Consider the following 24752-nt stretch of genomic DNA (forward strand, 5'->3'; position numbering starts at 1 on the left):
TCCTTGCTACACAACAACAACAAAAGCTATTTATAGCAATAACAGTTAGCAGCGATACAGCAGCCTCAGACAGCTATGGGCAGCATCTCATCATGACTGCAAATGTTAACTGCTTTTGCACTGAATGCCTCTGTGAAAACAAAGAGCACTGAGAAATAAAGATCAAAGCAAAACCAAAAGAAAGATTTTTTTATTGCTATGTTTTACTTTGCTGGCAGACCAGAGCAAAGGTTTTCTGAACATTTAAAAGATGAAAAAGGTGAAGAATCCCAGAAGCGATTTATCTTGAAGCGAGATAACTCTAGTATTGATAAAGAAGACAATCAGGTTGGTTCTCGGTTCGAGAGTTGCTGAAATTTGTTCTGTTTTTGAAGGTGGGCTGACTGATGTTATTGTTGTTCTTTTGTTGTTGCTCTCCTCCTCCCCTGCCCTCTCCCTGCCTCCTTTGGCATACGTACCACCATGGGTGGCATCAAGCCCCAGCGTGGCCGCTTCAGCCGCTTCAGTGTGGGGTTGCATGGGTGGTTTGCTTGGCGCAGGACTTGCTGCATGCCACGGGAGGGGGAATGCCGGTGGCTCTGGGCTGCGTGGAAGGCTGTGTGAGTCGCATTTCTCAATGTCTTGCCTAACTATGGCAGTTGTTACACTCCCTATAGCTCCCTCCTTCCATTGTACCCACTCAGAGTTGGATTTCAGTATGGACCAATGATAAACTGATGTAGCCCATAAAAGAGGAGAGGGAAAACAAACAAACAAAGAAACGAAAAGTCCCAAATAAACATGTGATGGTGAGGCTAGGTTGATTTTTTTTTTAAACCTTCCTAAATTATGTTTTGATCAAAAATAAATCAGGTTCATCTTTTACTTCCCTTACTCCTCCAGTGCCTTCACCACCTTTTACTGTCTATGTAACTTACTTGCTTGTGCATGTACTGTGGCAGACGTTCCCCCTCTGTGTTGCCTGTGCCATAACACTACCTTACCTTAGGTGAGCCTGATGAATAAGGGAGTGCCAGGGAAATGTGTGTGTTTGTGCTGCCTTTAAAAGCGGGTGTTGTGCTGTTTCAATCCAGTGCAAGCTGTGTATGTGGAATATATTAACAAAAAAATAATCTGAAAGGGTTCTGACATGATTTGCTTTTATGAGAAAATTATCACAGGTAAGAAGACAGCATATGCTTTCTTTGCTTAGGTTATATTTGTGGAGGGAACTACCAGTGAGTCTCTTGTTGCCACTTTCCTTCATGTTTTCAGTAAAGGACTGATTTTTCCCTTCCTTTTTTCCTTTTTGCACCTTCTTTTTCCTTGACTTCAGTTTACATAGCAGCCTTGCCAGCTGTGCTGCATCCAAGCTGGTTTTGAAAACAAACCCCAAGCAATTTCAGGGTGTGGTGAACATGGGGATCAGCCAAAGAAAAGCAGCATGACCGATCTGACCAAGTTATGGTGTGCAGGGGGAGAAGGAGCAGTACTCGAAACCCAATTGCCAATGAAGCATTTCCTGGCAGGGGGTCATTTTCTCTTCTTCCTACCATGGCACAGCCATTGCCCTCACTGTGGTTTACCAAGAGGCACAAATGGCCCTTCTTTACCCAGCAAAACTGAAGTAGAGGATTCCTTACAGTGTGGAAATGGCTGAAACTGTCATCCTCAATATCTGGGACTTCTCCTTGTACACACAGACTTTGTGGGTTTCTTCTAGGGTTTGCAGTTTAGCTCTTGCAGTCTAGTTACCCTCTTTTCTTCCTTGATTTTGTAGGTGGCACACCACTTCTTGCCCTCCTGCTCCTCACAGCTGGTAGGACAATGGCAGCTGAGAACAATGGCACTTAGACTTGGGGTGCGAACACTCGATTTTAGGATGGCAGGTCCCCAAAAGCTGTGCAGAAAGCCTCATTTTGGCCACCTGCTCTACAAATCCATATGCAGTATCTAACTGGAAATCCTCAAGTGCCCAGTCTCGCAGGGTGCTTCGTGCAGGAGTGACAGCTATCATTTTTGTGCTTCATTTGTTTAAGTGAACATTTATTATTCTCAGATGACAGTTACTTGATGGCAGTTTTTAACAGCTCAACTTATATAATCCTCCTGGTTTTCTTTCTGCTCAGCAAAACAGAATTCTTCCATTTAGAGATGACAGACGAAGTAAATCAATTGAAGAGAGAGAAGAGGAGTATCAGAGAGTGAGGGAGAGAATATTTGCACAAGATGTGAGTAGTTGTTTTAATTGCCTCTTTAGTGCCATACCTTCGCCCGGTAGTCAGACAGTCTTGCCCCCCTCCTACAACAACACTGCAGTTGGGCTTGCCTTGTGGAGCTGAAGGTGACAGGGAAAGCAGATTAGTGCAGAGGGCCCAAGAGGAATTTAAAAGGTGTGGAGATTGGCTTCTGGAGAATGAGGTGATGAGAGTTGCAGGGAGAAGGGTAGAGGAGGTATCAGGCCCAGCATGTTGTCTGGGGAGTGCTTATCCTGTTTCTTTGAATGTTCATTTTGTCTAGGTTTGCTTCTTGTTTCCTTCTCTTTTGCTAACCAAAGAGCAGTGATTTAAATGGACACTCCCAATAATTTCAAATAGCTGTGTTATTTTATATTTCATTTGAAATAAAGTGTCCTTTCACAAAGCCTCCTTATGGTTTTTGTTTCTTCAGACCAGTGCTATAGGCCAAGACACTGAGAACAAAGAAAAGGCAGAGTTTAAACATGAAGTTGCACTGTTTTTTTGAAATGACTGATTAAAGAGCTGTATTTCTGCCATCAGAAAATTGGTCATGCTGTTGATGATTATATTCTGAAAGGAATAAAATGAAACAGACGTCTTAATTCTTGCCCTTACAAAAAAATCAGAACTTGCAAAGCTAGGTAGTTTTCTAGAGGAAAACAATTAAATGTGAAACATCTGTGAGCAATACCTGATGTTCCTGAAAAAAAGAAGAAAATCATAATTTGCTATAATACTGTAATTTTTTTATCTCACATCTCAGTGGCAGTTCTGCCACTTAGAAATATGGAAATAAACCCAATTAAAGCTGTTTTTGAAAATCATATTTGGCAGTGTCCTTTTAAATTAAAACTGTTCATATGTTGCAGGGCAAATAGTATTTATTATTTGGATTTGGAATTGCACACATCCATGTTATTTTTCTTTAGCAGAATACGCTGTATATTTTTAAGGTGTGTGTTGTGTCACTTGTGTTAAGTAATTTTGCTTTTTAGTAAATAGCTAGCTACATCTGTTTTTAGCTTCACTTCTTATTTCTTGACCGAGACAATTCCAGTGAAAGCAGAGGCCCATCAGTTTATGTTTTGCTTTCAGCATGTGGATCTGTCAAAGTCTGTACATGGTATAGACTTACCAAGTTATTAAAAAGCTGCAAAAGCTTCTTTGCAACCTGTTTCTTCTATGAAATTTTGGGAGTTTGACATATTAAAAAGGAGCTTGTGCAAAACCAAAAAATCTTTGTGTTTTGAAGCAGAATTCAGATGAAACAAAATGTTAAAAAAATATGGACAGACATTGCCAAAATAGTGCTGTTTCTATCACAAGCAGCATCTAGAAATGCCAGGCCGAGAAACAGAGGTGTCTGGAAAAGTGTTGTGAAACGGCTCCACAATATGTCGCTGCTGTTGTCTTTAGATATTTGAGTTTTAAAAACAGGCAAGCAGTGAGCATTTTAATTGCCCACAGCAGTAGATTGTTGTGGTCCATTGGGTTAGCGTCTTCGAGTGGCAGGACCTAAGTAACGGTGTGGATTGTGGGAGGCATTTTAAATGGATTGGGAGTGAGCATTTTTAAAGATGAGCAATGTTAGATATCTCTCCCTCTCTCTCTCATATCCACTCATTTGCTCTCTCTCTCTGCAATTGCAGGTGTTAGTGAGCATCATAGTGCAGTTAATTTCAGCAAGCTGTACAATTAATATTATCAGGAATATATTTCTTAACTAAGCTTTTATGAGTGGTGCACTCCTTACAGATACAAGGTGTTTTTAGGATGATGCCTTACGGATACAAGGTGTTTTAGGGTGATGTCAGTGGTTGTGGTGGTGGACAATGTTTTTTTCCCCAATTTTAGTAAAGAGAGAAATGGCTTCCTATTGTAGATAGTCATTTACTGCACATATGACTTTGAAGTTTTAATGCCCTCTGCAGTCATTAATTAATCCAGTTCTCCCCAGGTTTATGTGAGGTAGATAGCTGAGCCTTGTCACCCTGTAAATTACAGACATAGTAAGAGAGTCAGGAAAGGATTAATCAAGTGGTATTTTTATTGCCTCTATGCCTTTTTCACTGCTGTAGTCAAGCCTTTATCAGTGCCTTGCTTATGAACCTTAGCAAATGGATTATAGACACTTCACTTTTAATTGGAGTATGCAATTATTAATTAAGAGAGCTTGCATGAAGTCTCCAAAGAGCAGCCATGAAGGTCTAGGTTACTGCTATAACTTGTTGCATCAGACACCCCCTTTCTAAACATGTTTGAGGTACCCAAAACTCTTTAGATAACATATCAGCCCAAGAGTGAGAACTTTGAACAAAATTTAGGAGGAAAAGGCAGTCTGGTTACAGGGGCAAAAAATTCTATGCATGTTTCAAATGCTGTGAAAAATGTCTTAACCTGGACCCCACATACCAACAAAGCTGACTTGTCCTTCCTTTGATCTTGCAGTACTCTCATGCACCAGCTCTCTTCATTTCCAAGTGGGAAGGTTTTAGCAAAATAAATATGTTCATGAGTAATGCCATCATTGTGATAGTCCTTATGATGATTAGTCTGATATTAGTCAGTTTAAATTATACTTTCTGGCAAGTTTTCCATCTACCCTGTTGGCTATCATAAATTTTGACAAGGAGAGCTGGAGGTTTTAATGAATCCTGTCATAGCAAGGAGTCATAGCAAGTGGCAGGGATTGAGAAGCATGTTACTGTGATACCTTAATAAAAGGATAGGTGAAGAAATAAATAGTTAATCAATTGTTCCAGCTCACTGAAATAAGAAATATAAAGTACACCTCAAATTTTTCAGGCTGCTAAGAGTAAGACAGAGCTACCTGAACTCTGTTATGCTCAAAGCTATTTTCAAGGTTACTTTTTAACTGCAAAGCCTACAACTTTTCTTTTTAAAACATGTTTTTATTGGAAACTTAGTTTTACAACAATTTATGAACTTTACAGCTAAGTGCACTGGAGCAGAGGACCTGGAGTATCTGGGTCTTGCAGGGAGATTTCTTGTCTGAACTGCTTTAGTTGCCTTTAGGAAGTTGTAAAGTAATTGTCCAAGAAAGACAAAGAACAACTTAAAGGAGTAAAAAAATTATGTCATGGTATTTCCATGTGTGTAGATTTAACAGAGAATCTCAAATGAGGGCATGAATGATACACGATGTTTGGCTTTTAAGCCTGCAGAAAATTGATTTTAAAGACTAGCAATCAAATTACATGGGGGAAATTTCATTCTTCAAGGTTAACGCAGTGTATAACCTCATGAGCCAGAATCATGCTAGGAACACTCAGTGTTCATAAATGTATTCTCTGGGAATCATTGTGTATTTACTGAAAAATGTAGATGTTTTCTTACTTACACAAATGGTAGAATTGCCCATGGTACACATGGAATTTATTAAAGGAAATACACCATGCTTTTTATTTTTTGTTGTTAATTGTAATGGCTATTTTTGACTAAGGAGTGTATTCTAAAGAACCAGATCCTTTAGGTAAAGTAAGTCATGATTCCTCTACTTAAGAAAACAGTGAGAATCTTTATCACAGAAAAAACCAAAAGAAATACTTGAAGAGGTGGCTTCAGCCTGCTCTATCCTTGTAGTGTGAAAAGATTAGGATGAAGAAGGCATAAAATTAATAAAAACAAATCAAAGGCACAGCTGGTTTTGGCTACCATAAACCTGTAGGTACTAAAACTCCTGTACTGCTGTACAGAGCCTTTTTTTATGGCTGCAGATCAAGTAATAAGTATTAGTTGGAAGCCTGAGATTTATCACATCTTGTTAACTGACAAGAAAATTATTACCTGATGGTATCCACTGCAGGATATTGCTGCATGTTAATAGTTATCTATGTTGGCTAATGTAATTAAAAACATGAGCAGCAACACCCCGTATACCTAATGCACTGGCAGAGCTGATGCACATTTTTCAGTTGAGACTTTAAAGGGTTCTTGGAAATTGGAAAAGTGAAATACTTATTTCATAAATGACAATTAGTCATACAGAGCACCCTAATGGAAATCTTGCATGCAGAGGTCTCCAAGGAGGCTAATTTGTAGGTAATCTTACATAACTTTTTTCTTTTGTAGGTTTGTTGTCAGTGTGTTTGATGGGTATACAAAAGCCAAGTGTTTTAAGGATTTTTTTTTTTACAACAGCTATGCTGTGTATTTCAGCTTTCCTGGTGCTTTAAACTGAGCATTATTGATGCTATAGATCTGGAAAGTGAGTCCTGACCTTGTAGTAACTCAATTGCTATCCAGATCTGCTTAGCCATCTGATTTTTAGCAGTAAGAATAACGTAATAAAAAAGTGCCTGTCTTCTCTGCTTCTCAGCCTCACACCTGTATACTGAAAAATAGTTTCCAGGGACTGTGTAGCCCTTTGCCAGCATCGTCAGCCAGGAAGACAAATGGAGTTATTATGGACTCTGTCTTTAAGTCTACAATGCAGTTGATAGCAGTTCCCATCAAGACACTGAAAAGGAAGCAGACCTTTCCATTTGCTTGATAAAATATAAATCCCAAATATTTATTCTGATTTACACTGCAGTCTCTTTAAAAACTTCAAAAAAATTAAATTAATCTAGACAGGCACATGCCCCTTTCCTTTTGTAACTTTGTGAGTACACAGACCAGTACTCTAAGCAAAGGTTTTTCTGTGAGAGTAGTTGTAATGCTACTTTGGAATCTGTCTGCAGTGAAGTCAATGCACAGATGCCCATCATGGCACCTCAAGATGAAGACATGTCCCCGCAGTTGGTGTTGTACAAGCCCATGGGTGATTTCACTATGCTTTTGTGGGTAGTTAGACTATGCTGAAATCTGCACAACCACATTCGTTAATGAAACCTGTTGAGTAAGGTACATAAAACAAGAGAAGATGCAATGTTGTAGTTGTACGAAGGATCCCAGTGATTTTAGATGAAACAGTTTTTGTCCTCTCTCAGCCTGGGGTGAAACTTTAGGTCTACTGTAGCTGGTGGATTTTGGTCCCTGGCGATGGAGAACTTGCTCCTGGTGCCCTGAGGCTTTGTGCTAAGGAGAGATGCACTTGCCACTGATGCAGCTGAGAGCCTTGCAAGTTTAGCAGGAGTGCAGGGTGGAAGCTTGCCTGGGAAGCCCACGGAGCTGTCAGATGTTCTCTAATGTGGATTCTGGGTGGGTGAATTACAGCTTTAATGAGAAATTGCGTTGCCGTCTCAGGGATGAATTCCTTGCTTTTGTAAATTGGCTGTGGTGCCAATGGAAAACTTTGTCCAGGCATCTGCTGGAGCACTAAGAATGAGCAGGGTGTTGCTTCTAGTGTTGGCCAGCACTCTTTTGAGTAGGTCTTTTAGCTCACCCTTGTCAAAACAAATATCCAAAATCTGTGCATATCCCATACCATTAAAATTTGACACAGCTAATGATGGCATTTCATTATTCTTTGAGCTGAATCCCACTGTTACAGAAGTAATGGGCATGATCTCTAATGCCCTCCTCCCTTTGCCTGCCTTTTGTTTAAATTCAGTGCAGGCACTGACTATTCTTTCTTCTATACCTCATCGAGATATAATCCAGTGACAGCTATGAGGCATTTTGTGTAGTGAACATGAAATAGGAGGGAAATGAAAAAATCAAAGAGGGAGAATTATTCATGGAAAATTGAGTACAGCTTCATTTCTCTGCATAAAAATTAAGTAATGCTAAAAGAATTATACACTTGCCCAAAGGATTTACTTATTCTGAGCCCTTCACCTTTTTTGGAATCTAAGTCTTCCAGCAGGGAACCTTTTTGTGATAGACTGTGATTGGTGTTAATATTATTATTAAGAAGGTTATTATCATTTTATATCTCAGCGTTCCCTCTCCAACTGTAAAATGCGAAATCACACACTATTTCTAAGAACTGCAGTAGCTCCTCTCCCTTTGAGGAACTTTTTCAATTTTGCATGTTTTCCTTCTATTTGTCCTTTCTATCTGCAGCTCCGTGCTATTCTGCAGTCTTACTTTGATGTGGTAGGGCAGACCAGTGGAACTTTATATTATGCAGGAAAAATGAGTTTTCCCTTCAACTTGCCAGTATTTTGCACATACTGCCTTCTTCAAATCCCACAACTGAGAAGTTTCAGTTTGTTTCCAAACTGAGACCCCTCTTTGGCAATGTGTTGTAATGCATGGAATTTATTTTACTGGCCTGACCTTATTCTTGACCTTTTCTCCCCTCTTGTCTTCTGCAAATGCAAATGATGCATGAATTGAAATCCCCTTAAGCCTGAGCAGAGGAGGTAATTCTAAAATCAAGAAGAAATTGGAACAGCAGAGCATATCTAGAACGTCTGATACAATGCCTTTTTTATTTTTCAGTCAGTTTGCTCCCAGGAAAACCTTTTTGTGGAAAACAGGTAAAAAAATAGCTTGTGTGTGTGTGTGTGTGTTAAATTTAGCTGTTTCTCTTATTATTTTATCTATCTATAGTTCTATAGTCATTTATCCTAATGTGAAGAATGTTGAGCAAATTTTTAATCCATATTGTCTGAAGTGGTTTTATGCTTTAAGAGGGAGTAAAAGAGATTGCCTTGAAATATGATATCTGAGCAGATAAGGTGTTACTATTGCTGCTTTCCTGAGGCTTTGCATTTCAGTTTAAAAAGCAGATTGTGGGAAAGAAGGGGAGCCCACCTAAGCTTTCATTTCAAATAACTATTCTGTCTCTGGGGTGCCTTTAGAATTTAACTTATTGATCTTTAAAAAGCACTCTAGCAGTGGCTGGATGATGGCATTTATGAAACATCGGACTTGTGTTTCTGTTGTTTAACCTACTCTCCTGTGGGGCTGAGCAGCAATGCTGACATTACTTGTTGCTTTTGAAGGCTCTCAAGTTCCCCAAGCAGAATCTGCTTTACTGCTGCAGTGTAGTAATGAGACGGTGATATCTGAGCCCGCTGTTACTTAGCATTACTGTGTGATAGTTCTTGTGAATGTTATTTTTATTATGTTAAATCCACTTAAAGGGAAGAATAAACTGTTTTTAAGAATCTATGAAGTGTTGACTCCATAACAGCCATAAGTTGCTTAACTGTGTTAAAAATCTTAAAAACTGTGCTGCCATAAGGATTTTAACCAAAACTGGGAATTTCACTGGTGAGTGTTTGGGCAGTGCTGGCCTGAGTCTGTCCTGTGAAGGTTTTAGAACTCTTTACCACTCCCTTGAAGAAGGGGAGACTGTCTGTCATAGTATTTTGTTCTCTGTCCATCCTTACACCTGTCAGATGTTCCCATAAAAATTGACTCCACAGTAATGGTACAAACCAGCTTTTCTGATGGACAGTTCTGTAAGTAGAATGAGGGAGGGCTCTCAGGAGATCATAGGCACTGTTAACTAACCACCTTATATTCTGAGAGCCAAGGATATTTTCTCAGCTGATTCTTCTGTGTTGTGACTATGGAGATATGTTTTATGAAAAAAAATAAAAATTGCAACAGAGGAACCCAAAAAGCAAAAAAACAGATGCTACCATAAACCTATTTTTCCCCTCTCAGGAAAGATTTGGACAGCAAACATGACACAGTTGTTCACATTTCCAGGTCAGCATGAAAAGCCCTCAGAGGCTGTGCTGCTGAGGGTAGGGTGGGTACCTATATGGGATAAACCATGAACTCCATAGCCAGGCCTCCCCTGTGCAGGAGAATGTGGCCAGTTTTGGTATTTACACGTGGTTTGCTGTGCTCAAACCCATGAGCTGACTGACCTGCTTTCTTGGTGTGAGAATGCATACCCAAGTGGAGACCAGTAAAAGGCCAGGTTGCAAATTGTACTGCCTGAACTGTTGCTGTCCTGAGGGAGGCTTCAACTGTGTTCCTCAGAACACTGCTTTTTCTTGCTTCATGCCCTACAACCTTTGATCAGGTGAAGCACTTGAACCTGTACTTGCTCCGCACACATGAGCAATCCTGTTGATTTGCTGTGTTGAAAGTTAGGTATGGGTTTAAGTGCTTTGCCTTTCTTTTTTGTCAGAGAACCTGAGCATTTCTCTGAGCTGCAGAGACTTCCAAGCGACTTAGCAAGTACTTAAAATCACATATGCAGTATTTTGCTGGCTTGCATTTTTATGTTCTTATTAAGTGATATTTTTATGAATTTTCCTTTGGATGTGGATATATGGTTCCTTGGCTTCTGAGAATTACCTTGCTTGCTAACAGGAAATGCTAAATGGCCTTCAGCCTCCCTGGCTGATGTTTCTTACGTTCAGTTGACTGTGCTCAGTTATGGGCGAGGGAGGAGGGGGAAATTTTAGCCTTGTTTTTTTAAACTGAATCTAACACAAGTTGGAAGATGTTTCTAGAAATCTAATATATGTTTTTCAGATCAGATAAATTTGAATTACCATGTTTGTTAGCATAATCTTTTTTTTCATTTTTCAGTAGGCTGTTGGAAGACAGTAGCATATGCAATGATACCCATAAGAAAAGACAGCTGTTTAGGTTTGTATGAATTTATTTAATATTCATTTCCCAGTAACTTTCACTTGTGATTCTATCTGTGTCCTTGCCAAGGGAAACCTTGACAGGTCTGGATATGTCATTTTTCTGGTTGGAAAGGAACATGGAGAATGCGTTCTATCTCACTCATCCCAGGCTCTTTGAATGCAAAGGTAACAAGAGGTCCCTTTCCTTTGGTTTTATGGATCACTGTCTCAGGAACCATAGGAGATTTCCAGGTGCCCAGCTGCTCAGACTGCCACAATTTGGAAGTGACTGTAACTGGTGGAATCTCATTTTTGCTGGAGTGTATACAACAGGCTCATTTCATAGAGTAGTGCCCAGACTGACCTTTTTTCCTTTCATTGGTTTATTAAAAGCTGAAATAATAGTACATTGAGGTGAAACTGATTGAAGTTCCATTAAGCAAAGCAGCTATATTTTGAAACTTTTTCTCTGTGAACTTTGTCTTCCCAGCTCCAATTCCTTCTGCCCAGAGAACATTCAGATGTATCCTATATCCCAAATAGCATCCCAAGCCACAGGATATCAATAAGAGTCAGTCCCTATTTTCATGGAGGACATTTTTACCATTTTGACACACTGGATCAGTAGAAGACCCAGTCTGGTTGTGGCAGTGTTCTTCTGTGGATCTTAGAAAGATTGTCTTCCCCCATCATGAGCTCTCACAGATTCAGTTCAGATCAACCAGAGCTGAGCATGCCAAGTTGCTTTAGACATCAGTCAGCTGCCACAAGTCTTAAGCAGAGCAGGCAGAGGAAATGTGTGCTTTCAGGAGCATGTCCTTCATCCACTAAGGGACAGGGAGAGCTCTGCAGAAATAGGGTGATCACTAGATGTCTTTATGCATTGGGGTTTTCATATGTAGGAGTGACAGCTTGTGTCACTTCAAACCTATATTTATATTTATTTATAATACATAAATTTTCACTATGAGAAGAAAAGGAATATTTGATGTACAGTTGCTAATCCTGCATGTTATCACAGCAGCCACAGAGGAGATGGAGAGATTGGACCAAATAAGGAACAGTGCTAGAGCATCTGCTTCTGCATCCCATGACCACAGGCAGCAGGCAAAAAAACATTTCTTCTTTCTTTGGGTTAGGCTTGATGATCTGAGAGTCAGGGAGCAGGCATGCAGGAGTAAGGAGGCATCTACACAGAGACACTCTTAATGAGTAATATATGTTTGGGTTTGGGAAACTAAAAGAAATTTTGTGTAACCAAAAACCACAGAATACAAAAGCATTCCGTTTCTCTTCCTCTTTTCCACTAGAATATAAATATAAGAGACTTGTTAATTTCTGAGCACAAGAGTACAAAAGAGTCTTTAAATAATATACTTTGGTATTTTTCTTTCCAATTAAATCCTAGGATGATTTATTTTCAAAATATTTTTTGTTTTTTTGTGTTGTTGCTTCTGTGCTTTTTCTCTTCATGACTTCCCACAGTCTGGATCTAGCAAAGGTCAACACGTTTATACTGCTGATCACATCTGTGAGAGGTTTGGTTCACAGGCAAGGAGTGCAACAGCCTGATCCTGCCTTTGACACGCTGTTCCTTCATGTCCCAAGTGACACAGCCCAGCAGGTTCTCCAAATAAAAAGCAGGAGCTATGTTCACAGGGACAAAGAGGACAAAAAAAAAAAAAATAGATACCGTCCCATCATTTTTGATTTGTAGAAAGAGCTTTGAGCCTGTAAGTTATCATACTGTAAAATAAGACAGAGGGGTGGAAAATGTCTTCTAAAAGACTTCCAAAGACAGTGTTACAAGCATCACTTGGAATAACAGTCATGGTGCACTAAGCTGTTATAGCATTCTGGTTTTGTCATTTTAGCAGTACAGTGTAAAAGCTCACCATAAATAAGCCAAATTCTCCTCCAAATTCTGGTCACAGTTTAGTGTGTTGTTACTCACATTATACTGGGTGCTCTGCAACTGTTCGAGGACAGACAGCCTCTGCCCAGAGATTCTCACAACTGTATGCAGAGGGGAAATAAACGAACTCATGCATCTCTCGGTGGAGCATTAGCAGTGAAGAATTTGGGGTCACATTGAGAGGACACATGTTTAGGGAAGCTTTGGATGACTTCACAAAACTGATAATGACTGGGAGCAAGGTGCAATAAAAATAAGGAGGATGGGTATGAAGACAAAGGTAGAGGGCAGGTGAAGTTGGTGAGAAAAACATCACAGGAGATGCACAGAAAAGTGAGAAGTAGTGAGGGCTTTGCTGAGGGAAGAGAACCCTCAACAGAAATGCTACATCAGTGCTGCCTGATAGTGCTATGTCAGCCACATCTGGTGAAGTGCTCTCAGGGAATGTGCAGAAGGGGAACGGTGGTAAGTGCTGTGCATATAAAAAAGGTATAGCGGTGTTTACATGCTGAAGACAGATGAGTATGGGGGTCAAATCCCCTGTTTCAAACATGATTTCATAAATGCAGAGTATTTCCTTTTTCTTTATTTAGGTCGCTGCAGGGTACCCAACGATAAACTCTGCTGTGACACGGTTTTATTTGTGTATAAGTCTTTCTTTCCTGATGTCTGTAGGGGTAATAGAGACAGCATCGGGAAGACATCTGGCAGTCGACAGAGCAGTACAGAGAATGAATTAAAGTGGACAGACCACCAGAGGCCATGGAGCAGCACAGACTCGGACAGCTCAAATCGAAATTTGAAGCCAGCCATAACAAAGACAGCCAGCTTTGGTGGGATAACCGTCCTGACAAGAGGAGATAGCTCATCAAGTAACAGAAGTACCGGCAAACTGTCTAAAACAGGTAGCTAGTACTGTATTGGGTTCACAGTGCTTCCTGTTATGTGATAATAAATGGCTGTATTGGTACTTGTCTGAGTACAGTATATCACAGAATGGTTTGGGTTGGAAGGGACCTTCAGACAGCATGTAGTCTCACCCCTATGGTTGAAGTAGGTGGTGAAATACATAAACAGCTGTATTTCCTGTACATGGGAGATGTGTATGTCCATCTATAGATGCTAGTATCTGGGTACCTGGTATTGACTTTTTAGGAACCAAGAAAAAAGCATGGTGCCCGAGGTTTGCAAATCATAGGAGAGGTAGGCTTTTCTTGGAGTACAATATGTGCACACCCTATTGGAACACCATCTGCACTTGTAGCAAGAAAAGGTGGCAATCCTTTCAGAGAAAACACAGATTTTAACTTTTTATTAATCTTAATATTTTTAAGTTGTGAATAGTTAAATGTCATATATTTGATGAGAAATCCAAGAATATTTTGTTGTCCTTGCTAAAATGCAGACCATGTGTATCTTGGAGAACAGCCTTGCCTTGCTGCTGGCAGATGGGGCTATGGTGGAAGCAGGCAGAAGTGGTGGATTCACAGAGGTCCCACAATCTCTCCATTTCTTTGTTTAGTTCCCATTAAATGAAAGCACCATTTAAGCAGACTATGAACCGGTGGGAATTCTGCATTTATTTGCATTAACTTTACGAGTACATTAACATATGAGTGAGTCACAGGGTCTGGATCTAAGTAATTTCAAGCTATGCCATTAAGCTACTCATTATACTTTAGTGTAAAAGTGCATAATAAATAATGAGCCTATCAGATGATTCCATCAGATTGGTTCATTTGATACATATAGTACAGGGCAAGTGGTAATCAATACTTAGCACTTAGTGCTCTTTCAGCTTGAGAGTGTTTTATGGACAGTACTTAATTTACACCCAGTTTATCAAACCTGAGTTGGTCAGATTTCACTCTGTGGTCCTACTGGCCACACTATTTCTGATACAAGCCAGGATGCCATTGGCCTTCTTAGCCACCTGGACACACTGCTGGCTCATATCCAACCGACTGTTGACCAACACCCTCAGGTCCTTTTCCACCAGGCAGCTTTCTGGCCACTCTTTCCCAAGCCTGTAGTACTGCCTGGGATTGTTGTGACCCAAGTGCAGGACCTGGCTCTTGGTCTCATTCAACCTCATAAAATTAGCCTCGACCCATTGATCCAGCCTGTCCAGGTTCCTCTGCAGAGCCTTTCTACCCTCTAGCACGTCAACACTCTCTCCCATCTTGGTGTCATCTGCAAGCTTCTTGAGAGTGCACTTGATCCCCTTGTCCAGATCACGGATAAAGATATTAAAAGGACTGGCCGCAATACTGAGCCCTGGGGAACAGCACTTGTGACCAGCTGCCAACTGGATGCAACTCCATTCTCCCCTACTCTGTACCTGGCCATCAGCCAGGGTGAAAAGTGCAACCATCCAGACCATGAGCAGCCAGTTTTTTCCCAGAGGGTGCTAAGGCATTAAAGGCTTTAGTAAAGTCCAGGTATACAACACCCATAGCCTTTCCCTCATCCACTAAGTGGGTCACCTTGTCATTGAAGGAGAATAAGTTGGTCAAGAAGGACTTGCCTTTCATAAACCCATATTGGTTGGGCCTGATCCCCTGGTTGTCCTGTACATGCCGTATAATGGCATCGAAGATGATCTGCTTCATAGGTTTTCTCACACCAAGGTTAGACTGACAGGCCTTTAGTTCCCCAGATCCTCCTTCAAGCCTTTCTTGTAGATGGGCATCACATTTGCTAACTTCCGCTCAACTGAGACATCTCCAGTGAGTCAGGACTCCTGATAAATCATGAAAAGTGGCTCAGTGAGCACTTCCACCCACTCCCTCAGAACCTTTGGGTGGATCTCATCTGACCTCATAGACTTGTGTGTGTCTAAGTGGTGTAGCAGATCACTAACTATTTCCCCTTGGATTATGGGGGCTTCGTTCTGCTCCCTGTCCCTGTCGTCCAGCTCTGGGGACCAGATACCCAGAAAACAGCTGCTCTGGATATTGAAGGCTGAGGCAAAGAAGGCATTAAGTACCTCAGCCTTTTCCTCAGCCTTTGTCACTTTGTTTCTCCCCAAATCCCATAAAGGATGGAGATTCTCTTTAGCCTTCCTTTTTTTGCTAATGTGTTTTCAAAAACATTGTTGTCTTTTACAGTAGTACCCAGATTAAATTCTAGTTGAGCTTTCGCCCTTCTGATTTTCTGCCTTCATAGTCTCACATTATCCTTGTAGCCCTCCTGATTAGCCTTCCCCTTGTTCAAAGGTCATAACTCTTTTTTTCCTGAGTTCCAGCCAAAACTCTCCGTTGAGCCAAGCTGGCTGTCTTCCATGCCGGCTTGTTGTTTGGCACAAGGTTACAGCCTGCTCCTGTGCCTTTAAGATTTTCTTCTTGCAGAATGTCCAGCCCTCCTGGACCCCTTTGCCCCTCAGGACTGCCTTCCAGGGGACTCTGTCAATCAGTTTCATAAAGAGGCCAAAATGTCCCTCTGTAAGTCCAAGGTAGTTGTTCTCTCCCCCCACCACTACCCTATTACTTCTCTGAGAGTTGAAAACTGTCTTTTTGTAGTTACTGTGCTCAAGATGGGCCCCAACAAGGCAACCGATGATCCCAAGAAGTGAGTCTGATCAGCATATTGGGCATTCTCTTCCCTTCAGAAGGGAGTCTAGTATGACCATGACCCATCCTTTTTAATTTATGGAAGCGTATTGGATGCAGAGCATAGTCTGAATTAACCTCCATCCAGAGGAACTGCCATCCTTGCTATTGTTTGATTCCACCTGCAGAGCCTCACATCTGTTATCCCAGGGCGCCTGGGACAGGGGGGTAATGACAGAGGGGACCTGCCTGCTGCACTGGGCGGGAACTTGTCACCATTGCCCCCTGTCCCTTCAGTCACTGTGTTCAGCCGAGCAGGTAGAGGACAGAATCCTTCATATCATGCATTCTGTCTCCCTATGGGAACTGCCCCAGGGAAGACAGTGTGCAATTCCAGTGTGTATGTAGTTTTGAAACTACATTCTTGTGTATTTTTTGTTTGAATATAGACTGAATAGACTATACAGTGGGGCTTGAAGTATGCAGCAGACCATGGTTTTACCTCCACATTTCTTTGACATCCATGAATCTTTCCATTGCACTAGAATTGAACTTAATGTGCATTGAATTAGGGAGGAGGCAGAGGTCCCTGCTATACTTTTTTTGTATCATTCACCTTCAGTAGAGTGCAGGTAAATGTATTTCTCTGCGGCATTGTGTTGCAGAGGTGAAGAGCATTTAAAATGATGTCAGGGAAATCCAGTTTGAAGGAGACCTCTAATTACAAGAATAATATTTTTAAGTAGCCATTTTAATGTTAAGCATAATAAAGGATGCACTTAGGAAATGTATTAAAGGAGAGACTTCTGAAGTATGCCAATACTTGTAAATGCATCTGCACTCTGTATGCACCAAACCCCAAATTGCTTTCAAATGAAAGCTCTTATAATACATTTTTAAAACATCAGTGATATTAAAATTTCATGTTCTCTTGTAAGTGCTTTGACTTTTTGTAAGGAAGGTGTTGTTTAAATTGGAAAGCTAGTTCAGGCACAGGAAGAGTAAAAAAGAAACAAAATAAAAAGAGATGGGGAAGAAGAGGAAGACTGCATGTCAAAACAAATGTATATCTTCAAAGCCAGGACACAAAGTCAAACAGTCAATCAGCCTGAGAAAAGTCATAGGAAATAATATCCAAATCACTATTTCTGTCCTTCTTTCTGATATGCTATTGAATGGCATTAAAGCAGAAAAGAATGACTGTTCCAAAAATATAGGGAAATGTGTCTTGAAACAGTGTTTTCACTTCACCAAAAAAATGCTGAGTGCATTCATACAGTAGCTGTCAACGCCTCTGCTATTTGCATTTGTTTTCTAAGGTGCATTAGGTACCAAGTGACACTTCATTGTGCATGTTTTTGCATTATATCTTCTGTGCTCTAGCCATAGGTAGCCCTGGTTTTCTGTAGCTCAGTGGACATTTAAATGTTGATCCTGTTTTTATTTTGAGTGATCTTGATTATTTTTTTTTGTTGTCTTTACTACAGTGGTTGAAATAGAATTTCAGAGCTGTTGCTACAAACATTACACACACCGCTCTGGTAGCGCCTGATAGGCACCAATTCTCTCTCAGTTCTTCTCTACAGAAAATACTAGTCTGTTCTCTGAAGGGGTTTATGATTCACAGTAATAAATTTAAAACATTTCTGTCTTGCATATAGTAGATATGAAAGTGGTATGAAGTCATTTGTTGGTCAAAATGTTCTTCGTTGTCTAAATAATAGAAATTATTTGTGGCCTCTTTAAATGTGAAAATTATTCTATATATGTGACAGTCATACAGAAGCATTGTTAAGCACTCTTCTTGAGCATAGAGTATTAAAAGTTTCAGAATTTTCAAAGAAGGGTCACAATTGCCTTTGAGAGTGTATACAGTGATGCAATATTAGTATTGAAGTCCTTCTGGATCACTTTTAATATTGTAATCAAAATTAAATGTTCTGCCCTTAACCTGAACTTCTGATAAATCAGTAATTAATGATACATAGTAAGCAAGCAGGAACTGAAGCACAGGAAGATGTTAGCTTCCCCCTAGGCAAGAGATGATAGAACATGCTGTTCTCTGCAGTAGAGTCCAGCAGTGTCAATTAGTCTTAGACTTTAATTGCATTCAGCTGCACAGGAATTAGAGCTTAGTATAGGAATTATGTTACTTCGTTTTTGCAAACTTCACAAAAGGGGCTGTTTGAAACCCATTACATGGTTATCTTAATGGTTCTGATGGTTATTTTCATGCACCTGTTGATTGTTTAGAGAACCTTGTTCTACTGAAAAGCACAGTTGTATTTTGCAAATAAAATTTTCTTCTCTGTTATTCTGAAGCGTAGTAGGTATGCAGAGATGTGTTAAACTATAGTTCAGTATTGAGTGGGGAGTTAATAACTTAACAAATTTCAATCAAGTTGTATTCCTACTGCTTAAGACATCATACAAAATGTTGGTTGGTTTAGATTTTCAGGAATATATTGGATTTTCCAGGGTTGACTAAGCATATAAAGTGGTAAGTGAAATAGTTGTCCATGCAGGGGGACAAAGATGTACCTATTCAGTCTGTAACACCAAAGAAGTGAAAATATAACACATCAACTACCATGTTACTGTCACTGACACATTGCCACAGGTCTTAACATAGATTATTGTGAGGGAAGACAAGATGTGCTTCAAAGAAATGTTCTCTATGTATCTACATACTTATTTAAATAATTGTTAAATAGGAGATGTAACTGTTGCACCTTTAGCTTCTCTTGATGTGTTTTCCATTCAGTGGAATGCACATCTGTTGGAGTGTATTTTTTTCCCCCTCATTTACAAAAAGCTGGCTTGGGATATTAGCTGTGTTGATACAGGTCTGTAGGGATCATTAACTTCCTTGGCAGGGCTCCAAGTAATTGGAGACACAGTCTAATCTCTCCTGTTAGGTGTTCATTGCTACTCCTATTGGGGAAAGACAATTATATGTAGGCATTTCAATGCATAAACCTTCCTGGGTTTGGTTTGTCTGGGTTTTTTTGGTCGTTTGGGGTTTTTGGGGGTTTTTTGTTTGGTTGGGTGGTTGGGTTTTTTTATATAAAGTGTCCTGTGTAATATATTTTTTCTCTCAGTTTTGGAACCAGATTTCTGCTTTTTTATCATCAGGCACTAGCCTGATGGATCTGGTAAGTCCAACAGAAAGTGTCAGAATACTGATGTATGTGTCAGACTTACTGATGATAAGTCACGAGCCAACTGCTTCCAGTCATAATCTTCCCACCAACTGATTGTGCTGAAACATCAGTTTTATTTTTAGAAGTACAGCTTGCAGAGAAATAATCATGTTCACATGAGCATGTACCATTATCATAAAAAAACCCCCAACAACTAAGTATGTGGGTGTACAGAGAAACACAAGTGAATTACAGAAATAGAAAATAAATATTTCTAATCCAAGTAACTATATCCAAGACAAAAATACTTCCAGCACTCTACTGTTCCTGAAAAAATTAACTGTCTGGACTAAGTAGTGGATAGATCTTGAGAGTCTAGTTGATAGGAAAGGAAAAAATTGCCTTGGACTTGGAAGGTGGGATGAGCAGAGATGTTCAAAGTGATCAGATACTGAATGCTGCCTGAAATAAAATAGAGCAACACATGTTGCATCACTCACTAGTGCTTAGAATATTGGTGCTGCCATATTGGTACTGCCATGGTCTCTCCCTCTGTAAACCCTCTTTTACTACTCTTTGAACTGCTGTATCTCTCAGAATACTTAAAAAATATATTAATGGAAAGTGATGAGAATGTGAAGGTTATTATTATGTCAACTGTGAAGCAGCAAGAAAATTATAGAATAATCTAGAAGAAGTATGCATCATTACATACTGAAAAAAAAGAGGTTGTATTGTGTAATGGGGACAAAAATCTCATTTAGACCAAGTTCCTTTCAAAAATCTTTAGCAAGACATCTCTTAATGTGAGTCTGAATAAAGTCAGATAGTTCATTTTTTTTCCCTTTTCTACAGTACTGAATTCATTATGTGGTGACTTCTTAGTCCAGATTTAGACAGCATGAAAACAGCTAATCAGAGCTACAAAGACAAGATTAAGTGGTGTTAATTTCCAGACATTAGTGTTGGAATTTACATTTACTTGTGTTGATAGATCTAGACTTAAGATGATAGGAAATAAGTTATGGTGATGGAAAAAAATAAAGTAGATCATTCTTGTACAGGATAAATGGGGGCAAAATTGATAAAGCAGTGATTTCTGGGATTTTTTTTTTTTCCAAACAGTCAGAAAATTCTTGATATGGTTTGTGACTTATTTTTTTTCAAAATCACTGAGTTGATCTACTGACATGGGAGAGTAGATCTCAGGTCTTTTATGGCAGACATTTCAAAGCTATCAGCTTGACCAGTATGAGGTGATAGCTTCAGAGGATTTTCCACTGTTTCTGCGTATCATTTGATGAGTACATCTGAATTCATTGCAGTCCTCTGGCTTTTATCATTCAGAAGCTGGTATAGATCAATCCGTGATTCTGGCATATAAATAGCTGAGAGGGGTGGAAAAAAAACCATATTGAATATCAGAGCTGCAGTCTTCTTTTATGCTAACAGCCTTTCTTTTGAATAGCACAAAAAGTGGGGAGAGTGAACTTGGGCTTGATTCTACTTACATGCTTAGAAATAATGGGAGGTTTATGAAATCTCATCACCACTACCATCTCCAGGTAGCTTTCTAACCTATTGAATTCAAAAAGTGAAGGAAAAGGGGAGAAAGTAAAGCAAGAACTCAAAGAACCAACATGAAGTGCATGTAGAAAGGCTAGGAAAATACAGGGAAGAACTTGGTAACTTATGTAGGAGGAAAATTAAATTCCAGCCATTGCTTTTACAATTTCAAGGAAGACACCAAATACCCAAATACTACTTGCAGCTTGATGAGGATGGCCTCCAGAAATAACTCTACAATTTGTAGAAACACCGAAATCTGAAATTAGCCAATAAATAAAACTATACCTACAGGAATAACATTTCTAAATTTCCAATCTCAGTCTATGAGGAGGGGGAAAATGTAGCAACTAATACAACTTTGAAGTGTATTTATAGAAATTAAAAATTTCGTCTGAAATCTCTGTAACTTTCTTGGTTATGTACTGGAGAAGCAGATTTAGAGTCCTGCTGATGGCAGTAGAAGAGTTCACAGAGGGGACGGATTGTATCTGTAGTAGCTTCTGTATGAATACAAAGTTTGAAGAAGATGGATAAAAAATGTGTCTTACACAGCAACCTACAGAAATCTGTGAAAAGACCCTCTGTTAAGTAGCAGGATGCTAGTATGATTTCTTCAGGAGAAACCTGCTTTGCTCTAATTTCTATAATATGAGGAAATAAATGAATTTCAATAGGGATTTGACTGAAAATTAATTTGAGGCTCTAAGCAGTCTACTGCAGGGACCACCTACAGTATCCCATACCTGAAAGTATGTAATTTGGCCTCGAAGAAGTTTGCTAAAACTGAAGTCTGAGTTCTGTCTTTGCTTTTAGTATATACCTGCAGGTGGGCACTATGAAGGTTAGATGAATAGACAGTGCACAGAAGTAAAATGAAAGAAGTTGCAATTAAAACATACTTTGCATTCATAACATCCTGCTTTCAGGAAGCCAGTCACCTGAGCCCTATGCTCTCAGAGATACTTGTCTTTTTTATGTGAAGCAAATTGAAATCTAATCAAGTAGTATCTCAGAAGTTTGGAAATTATATTTGGGTTTTAAAATACTATATCTCCATTCTTCCAGGCACAAATGTGGTTTAACACATTTGATTTTACAGAATCACAGAATATGCCCAGTTGGAAAGGACTCACAAGGATCATCGAGTCCAACTCCTGGCCCTGCACAGGACCATCCCCAGGAGTCACACCAGGTGCCTGAGAGTATCGTACAAATGCTTCTTGAACTCTCTCAGGTTTGGTGCTGTGACCACTGCCCTGGGCAGCCTCTTCCAGTGCCCAACCACCCTCTGGGTGAAGAACCTTCTTCTAATATCCAACGTAAACCTCCCCTCACACAACTTCAGGCCATTACCTCGGGTCCTGTCCCTGGTCACCACAGAGAAGAGATCAGTGCCTGCCCCTCCTCTTCCCCTCATGAGGAAGTTGTAGACTGCAATGATGTCTCCCCTCAGTCTCCTCTTCTCCAGGCTGAACAGACCAAGTGACCTCAGCTGCTCGTCATATGGCTTCCCCTCAGGGCCCTTCACCATCTTCGTTGCCCTCCTTTGGATGCTCTCTAATAATTCAATTTTAATAGGTTAGGTGCTGACAAATCAAAGTGGCAAAAATCTTAGGTGGCATCTTAGGCAGCTTTAAATTAATATGTGTGTTGCCCAACTACCTTGTTATTTGACTGATAACACAGTTGTTGTTTTTCTTACGGAAAATGTTTAGGGGTTTTTGTGTTATGATTTTTGGGGTTTTTTTAATTTATTTATGAACTCTGTGTTTAGTCTTTACACCTTATCAACTGATACTTTGGCATTATAAATACGTGCTGAGCATTTTGTGTTGTCTTTGGTAAGTCTATTTACTGGCTCGGAGGAAGCAGGTTTTGTGGGAGGAAAGCGGTTTTTTAAGTTGTAAAAATTACCACTGGATACTGGTCTCAGTAGGGAGCGAAAACCCTGCTCCTAGCAGGGCGTGGAGTGATGCATACCTTTGTGAAGGCTCTCCTCGTGTACATACCCTATTTGATGGGGACTGGGGTCCCTTGTAACCCCCTCTCCTGCTGTGATTGTGTCTCCCTGTTAGGCTCAGAGTCTTCCAGCAGTGCTGGCTCCTCAGGATCACTGTCACGAATACATCAGCCTCTCCAAAGTGCATCTCTTGTGCCTGGGGTAACAGTCAGCTCTACAGGCAGTGTGTCCTACCCTGAGAGCGCGATGAGTGGCCAGGTGGCCCCCAGCAACACCAGCTATATCATTCTTCCACTTGAAGCTGCAGGGATACCGCCTGGCAGTATCCTTCTCAACCCACACACAGGTCAGTATGATTCTCTCCTGCCTGATACTGCCCGTTGGTGCTTCTCATGTCAGCTGGGGAATTACCAAATTTCTTGTTTCTAGACATATTTTCCTGGGGGCATTTTATGAGGAAATATGCATACAAATGACATTTTGCAAGTTGTCTTCTTCAAATCTGCTGGCAAAGTTAGATTGGCTTTCTGAGGCTCTTGTGGCATAGCTGGTGGGAAGTGATACAAAACACACTTGCTTCATCCCAGACAGGATATTCATCATTCAGAAGTCCTGGCACTCCTTGACTGTGAATCTTCTGAGATACCATTAGCATCAATAAAGACAGATGCTTTTCTATATTGAGCATGCTGAGATACAGTGCAATCGAAATACATCGTCAAATGTCAGCAGAATTTCAAAAGGCTTAAAGACTGCATTTGAATTTGCACTTCAGAATTAATCTTGTTATGTGAGCTGCATGATTAGCAATTGTATTTAAATTGTGAGTTTTGTGATAAGACAAAGCTGTAACTGTTCAATTCCTGGTAGTTAGCAGCACCACAGCGCACAAACAAGGTGCTTGCAGGCACCCAAGTGCTGTGGATGCTTTGGAAACTGCTCAGTTTGAACTTGAGTGTTTGCTGAAAGTTTAAGGCAATTTCTTAACCGCCTTGGTCTAGATGAAGTCCAGGTTATATTACACTATTACTCCCCACAGTATTGTACTCTCAGTATTTAAAAGGTTCGGAGAGTTTGAGACTGTGATGTTTTTTCAGTGATTTGAACCATTTCAGTGACCATGACTAGCTGTGCTGTCAACCTTAGCTGAGTTATGCTAGGTTTAAAGCAACAAAGCCTATGGTGAAATATATCTTCCATTATATGAGAACTGAGGATTGAACTCAAAAATATTTTTTCGAAGTCCTTGATAGAGCATCCAGGAGCTTTTTCTTTGGGGATTTTTGCTTATTACTAGTATTTTATGTGTATTACATCGCTGTGTTTCAGTATTTCAGTGCAAATAACTAAAGCTTATTTGTGAGTCCACTACTATGAATACTTTGTTTCGGTCATAGTTTGGTCAAGAAAGTTGCAGCATTTAAGGAAAACACAGCCTTGGTAAACTATTGAGCCAATCTTTCTGCAGATACTTAGAGATAGTAGTATCTGGGGCTGATCAATGTATATCAGCATATTTAAAATCAGGGAGCATTTCTTGTTTAGATTGAAATGTGGGAAGTTCTTTCCGGAGAGGTGACTTAGTAACTTGCACAGACCTTTCACTTTTCTGAAGCCTTTACTATTTAAGTGTACTTTTTTCCAAGCTATTGCATTATTGACATGAGAGCCTGATACTGTTGGCAAGAAAAAAATCTGTCAATATGTTCATCTGCTCATTTCTGTTGTTCCCATAGTTTTCAGTTCTGTCTGCAACACTGAAATTTCTTGGTCGATACAGAAGACAGCATTTTGTGTGCTATGGGGTCCACTTCCATGCAAAACTCAGCAGGCCTAGACAGGAGTCATCCATAATTCAGGTGACAGGACTGAGAAACAAATGAAAGGAATTGCTGCTGCTTGGAGATTGTGCTTGTTCCTGGCCATGGTAAGGACAGAGACT

General features: G+C 40.1%; 1 protein-coding gene across 25 annotated transcripts in view; it reads left to right on the top strand.

Annotated features, from left to right (window-relative positions):
• The window catches only part of ARPP21 (cAMP regulated phosphoprotein 21), a 194725-nt gene that overhangs the window by 118006 nt on the left and 51967 nt on the right, over window positions 1-24752 (top strand). For 14 of the 25 annotated variants that reach the window (XM_064669533.1, XM_064669509.1, XM_064669473.1 and 11 more), the window contains 6 exons: window positions 219-327; window positions 2109-2210; window positions 8571-8608; window positions 10629-10688; window positions 13263-13495; window positions 22926-23156. In XM_064669533.1, coding sequence (XP_064525603.1) covers window positions 219-327; window positions 2109-2210; window positions 8571-8608; window positions 10629-10688; window positions 13263-13495; window positions 22926-23156 — 773 coding nt within the window. The remainder of the gene's footprint in view (window positions 1-218; window positions 328-2108; window positions 2211-8570; window positions 8609-10628; window positions 10689-13262; window positions 13496-22925; window positions 23157-24752) is intronic. The other 11 variants (XM_064669574.1, XM_064669645.1, XM_064669589.1 and 8 more) reach the window with 8 other exon arrangements.

This window comes from Pseudopipra pipra, chromosome 1, assembly GCF_036250125.1.
Source record: "Pseudopipra pipra isolate bDixPip1 chromosome 1, bDixPip1.hap1, whole genome shotgun sequence".
NCBI classification, from domain to species: domain Eukaryota; kingdom Metazoa; phylum Chordata; class Aves; order Passeriformes; family Pipridae; genus Pseudopipra; species Pseudopipra pipra.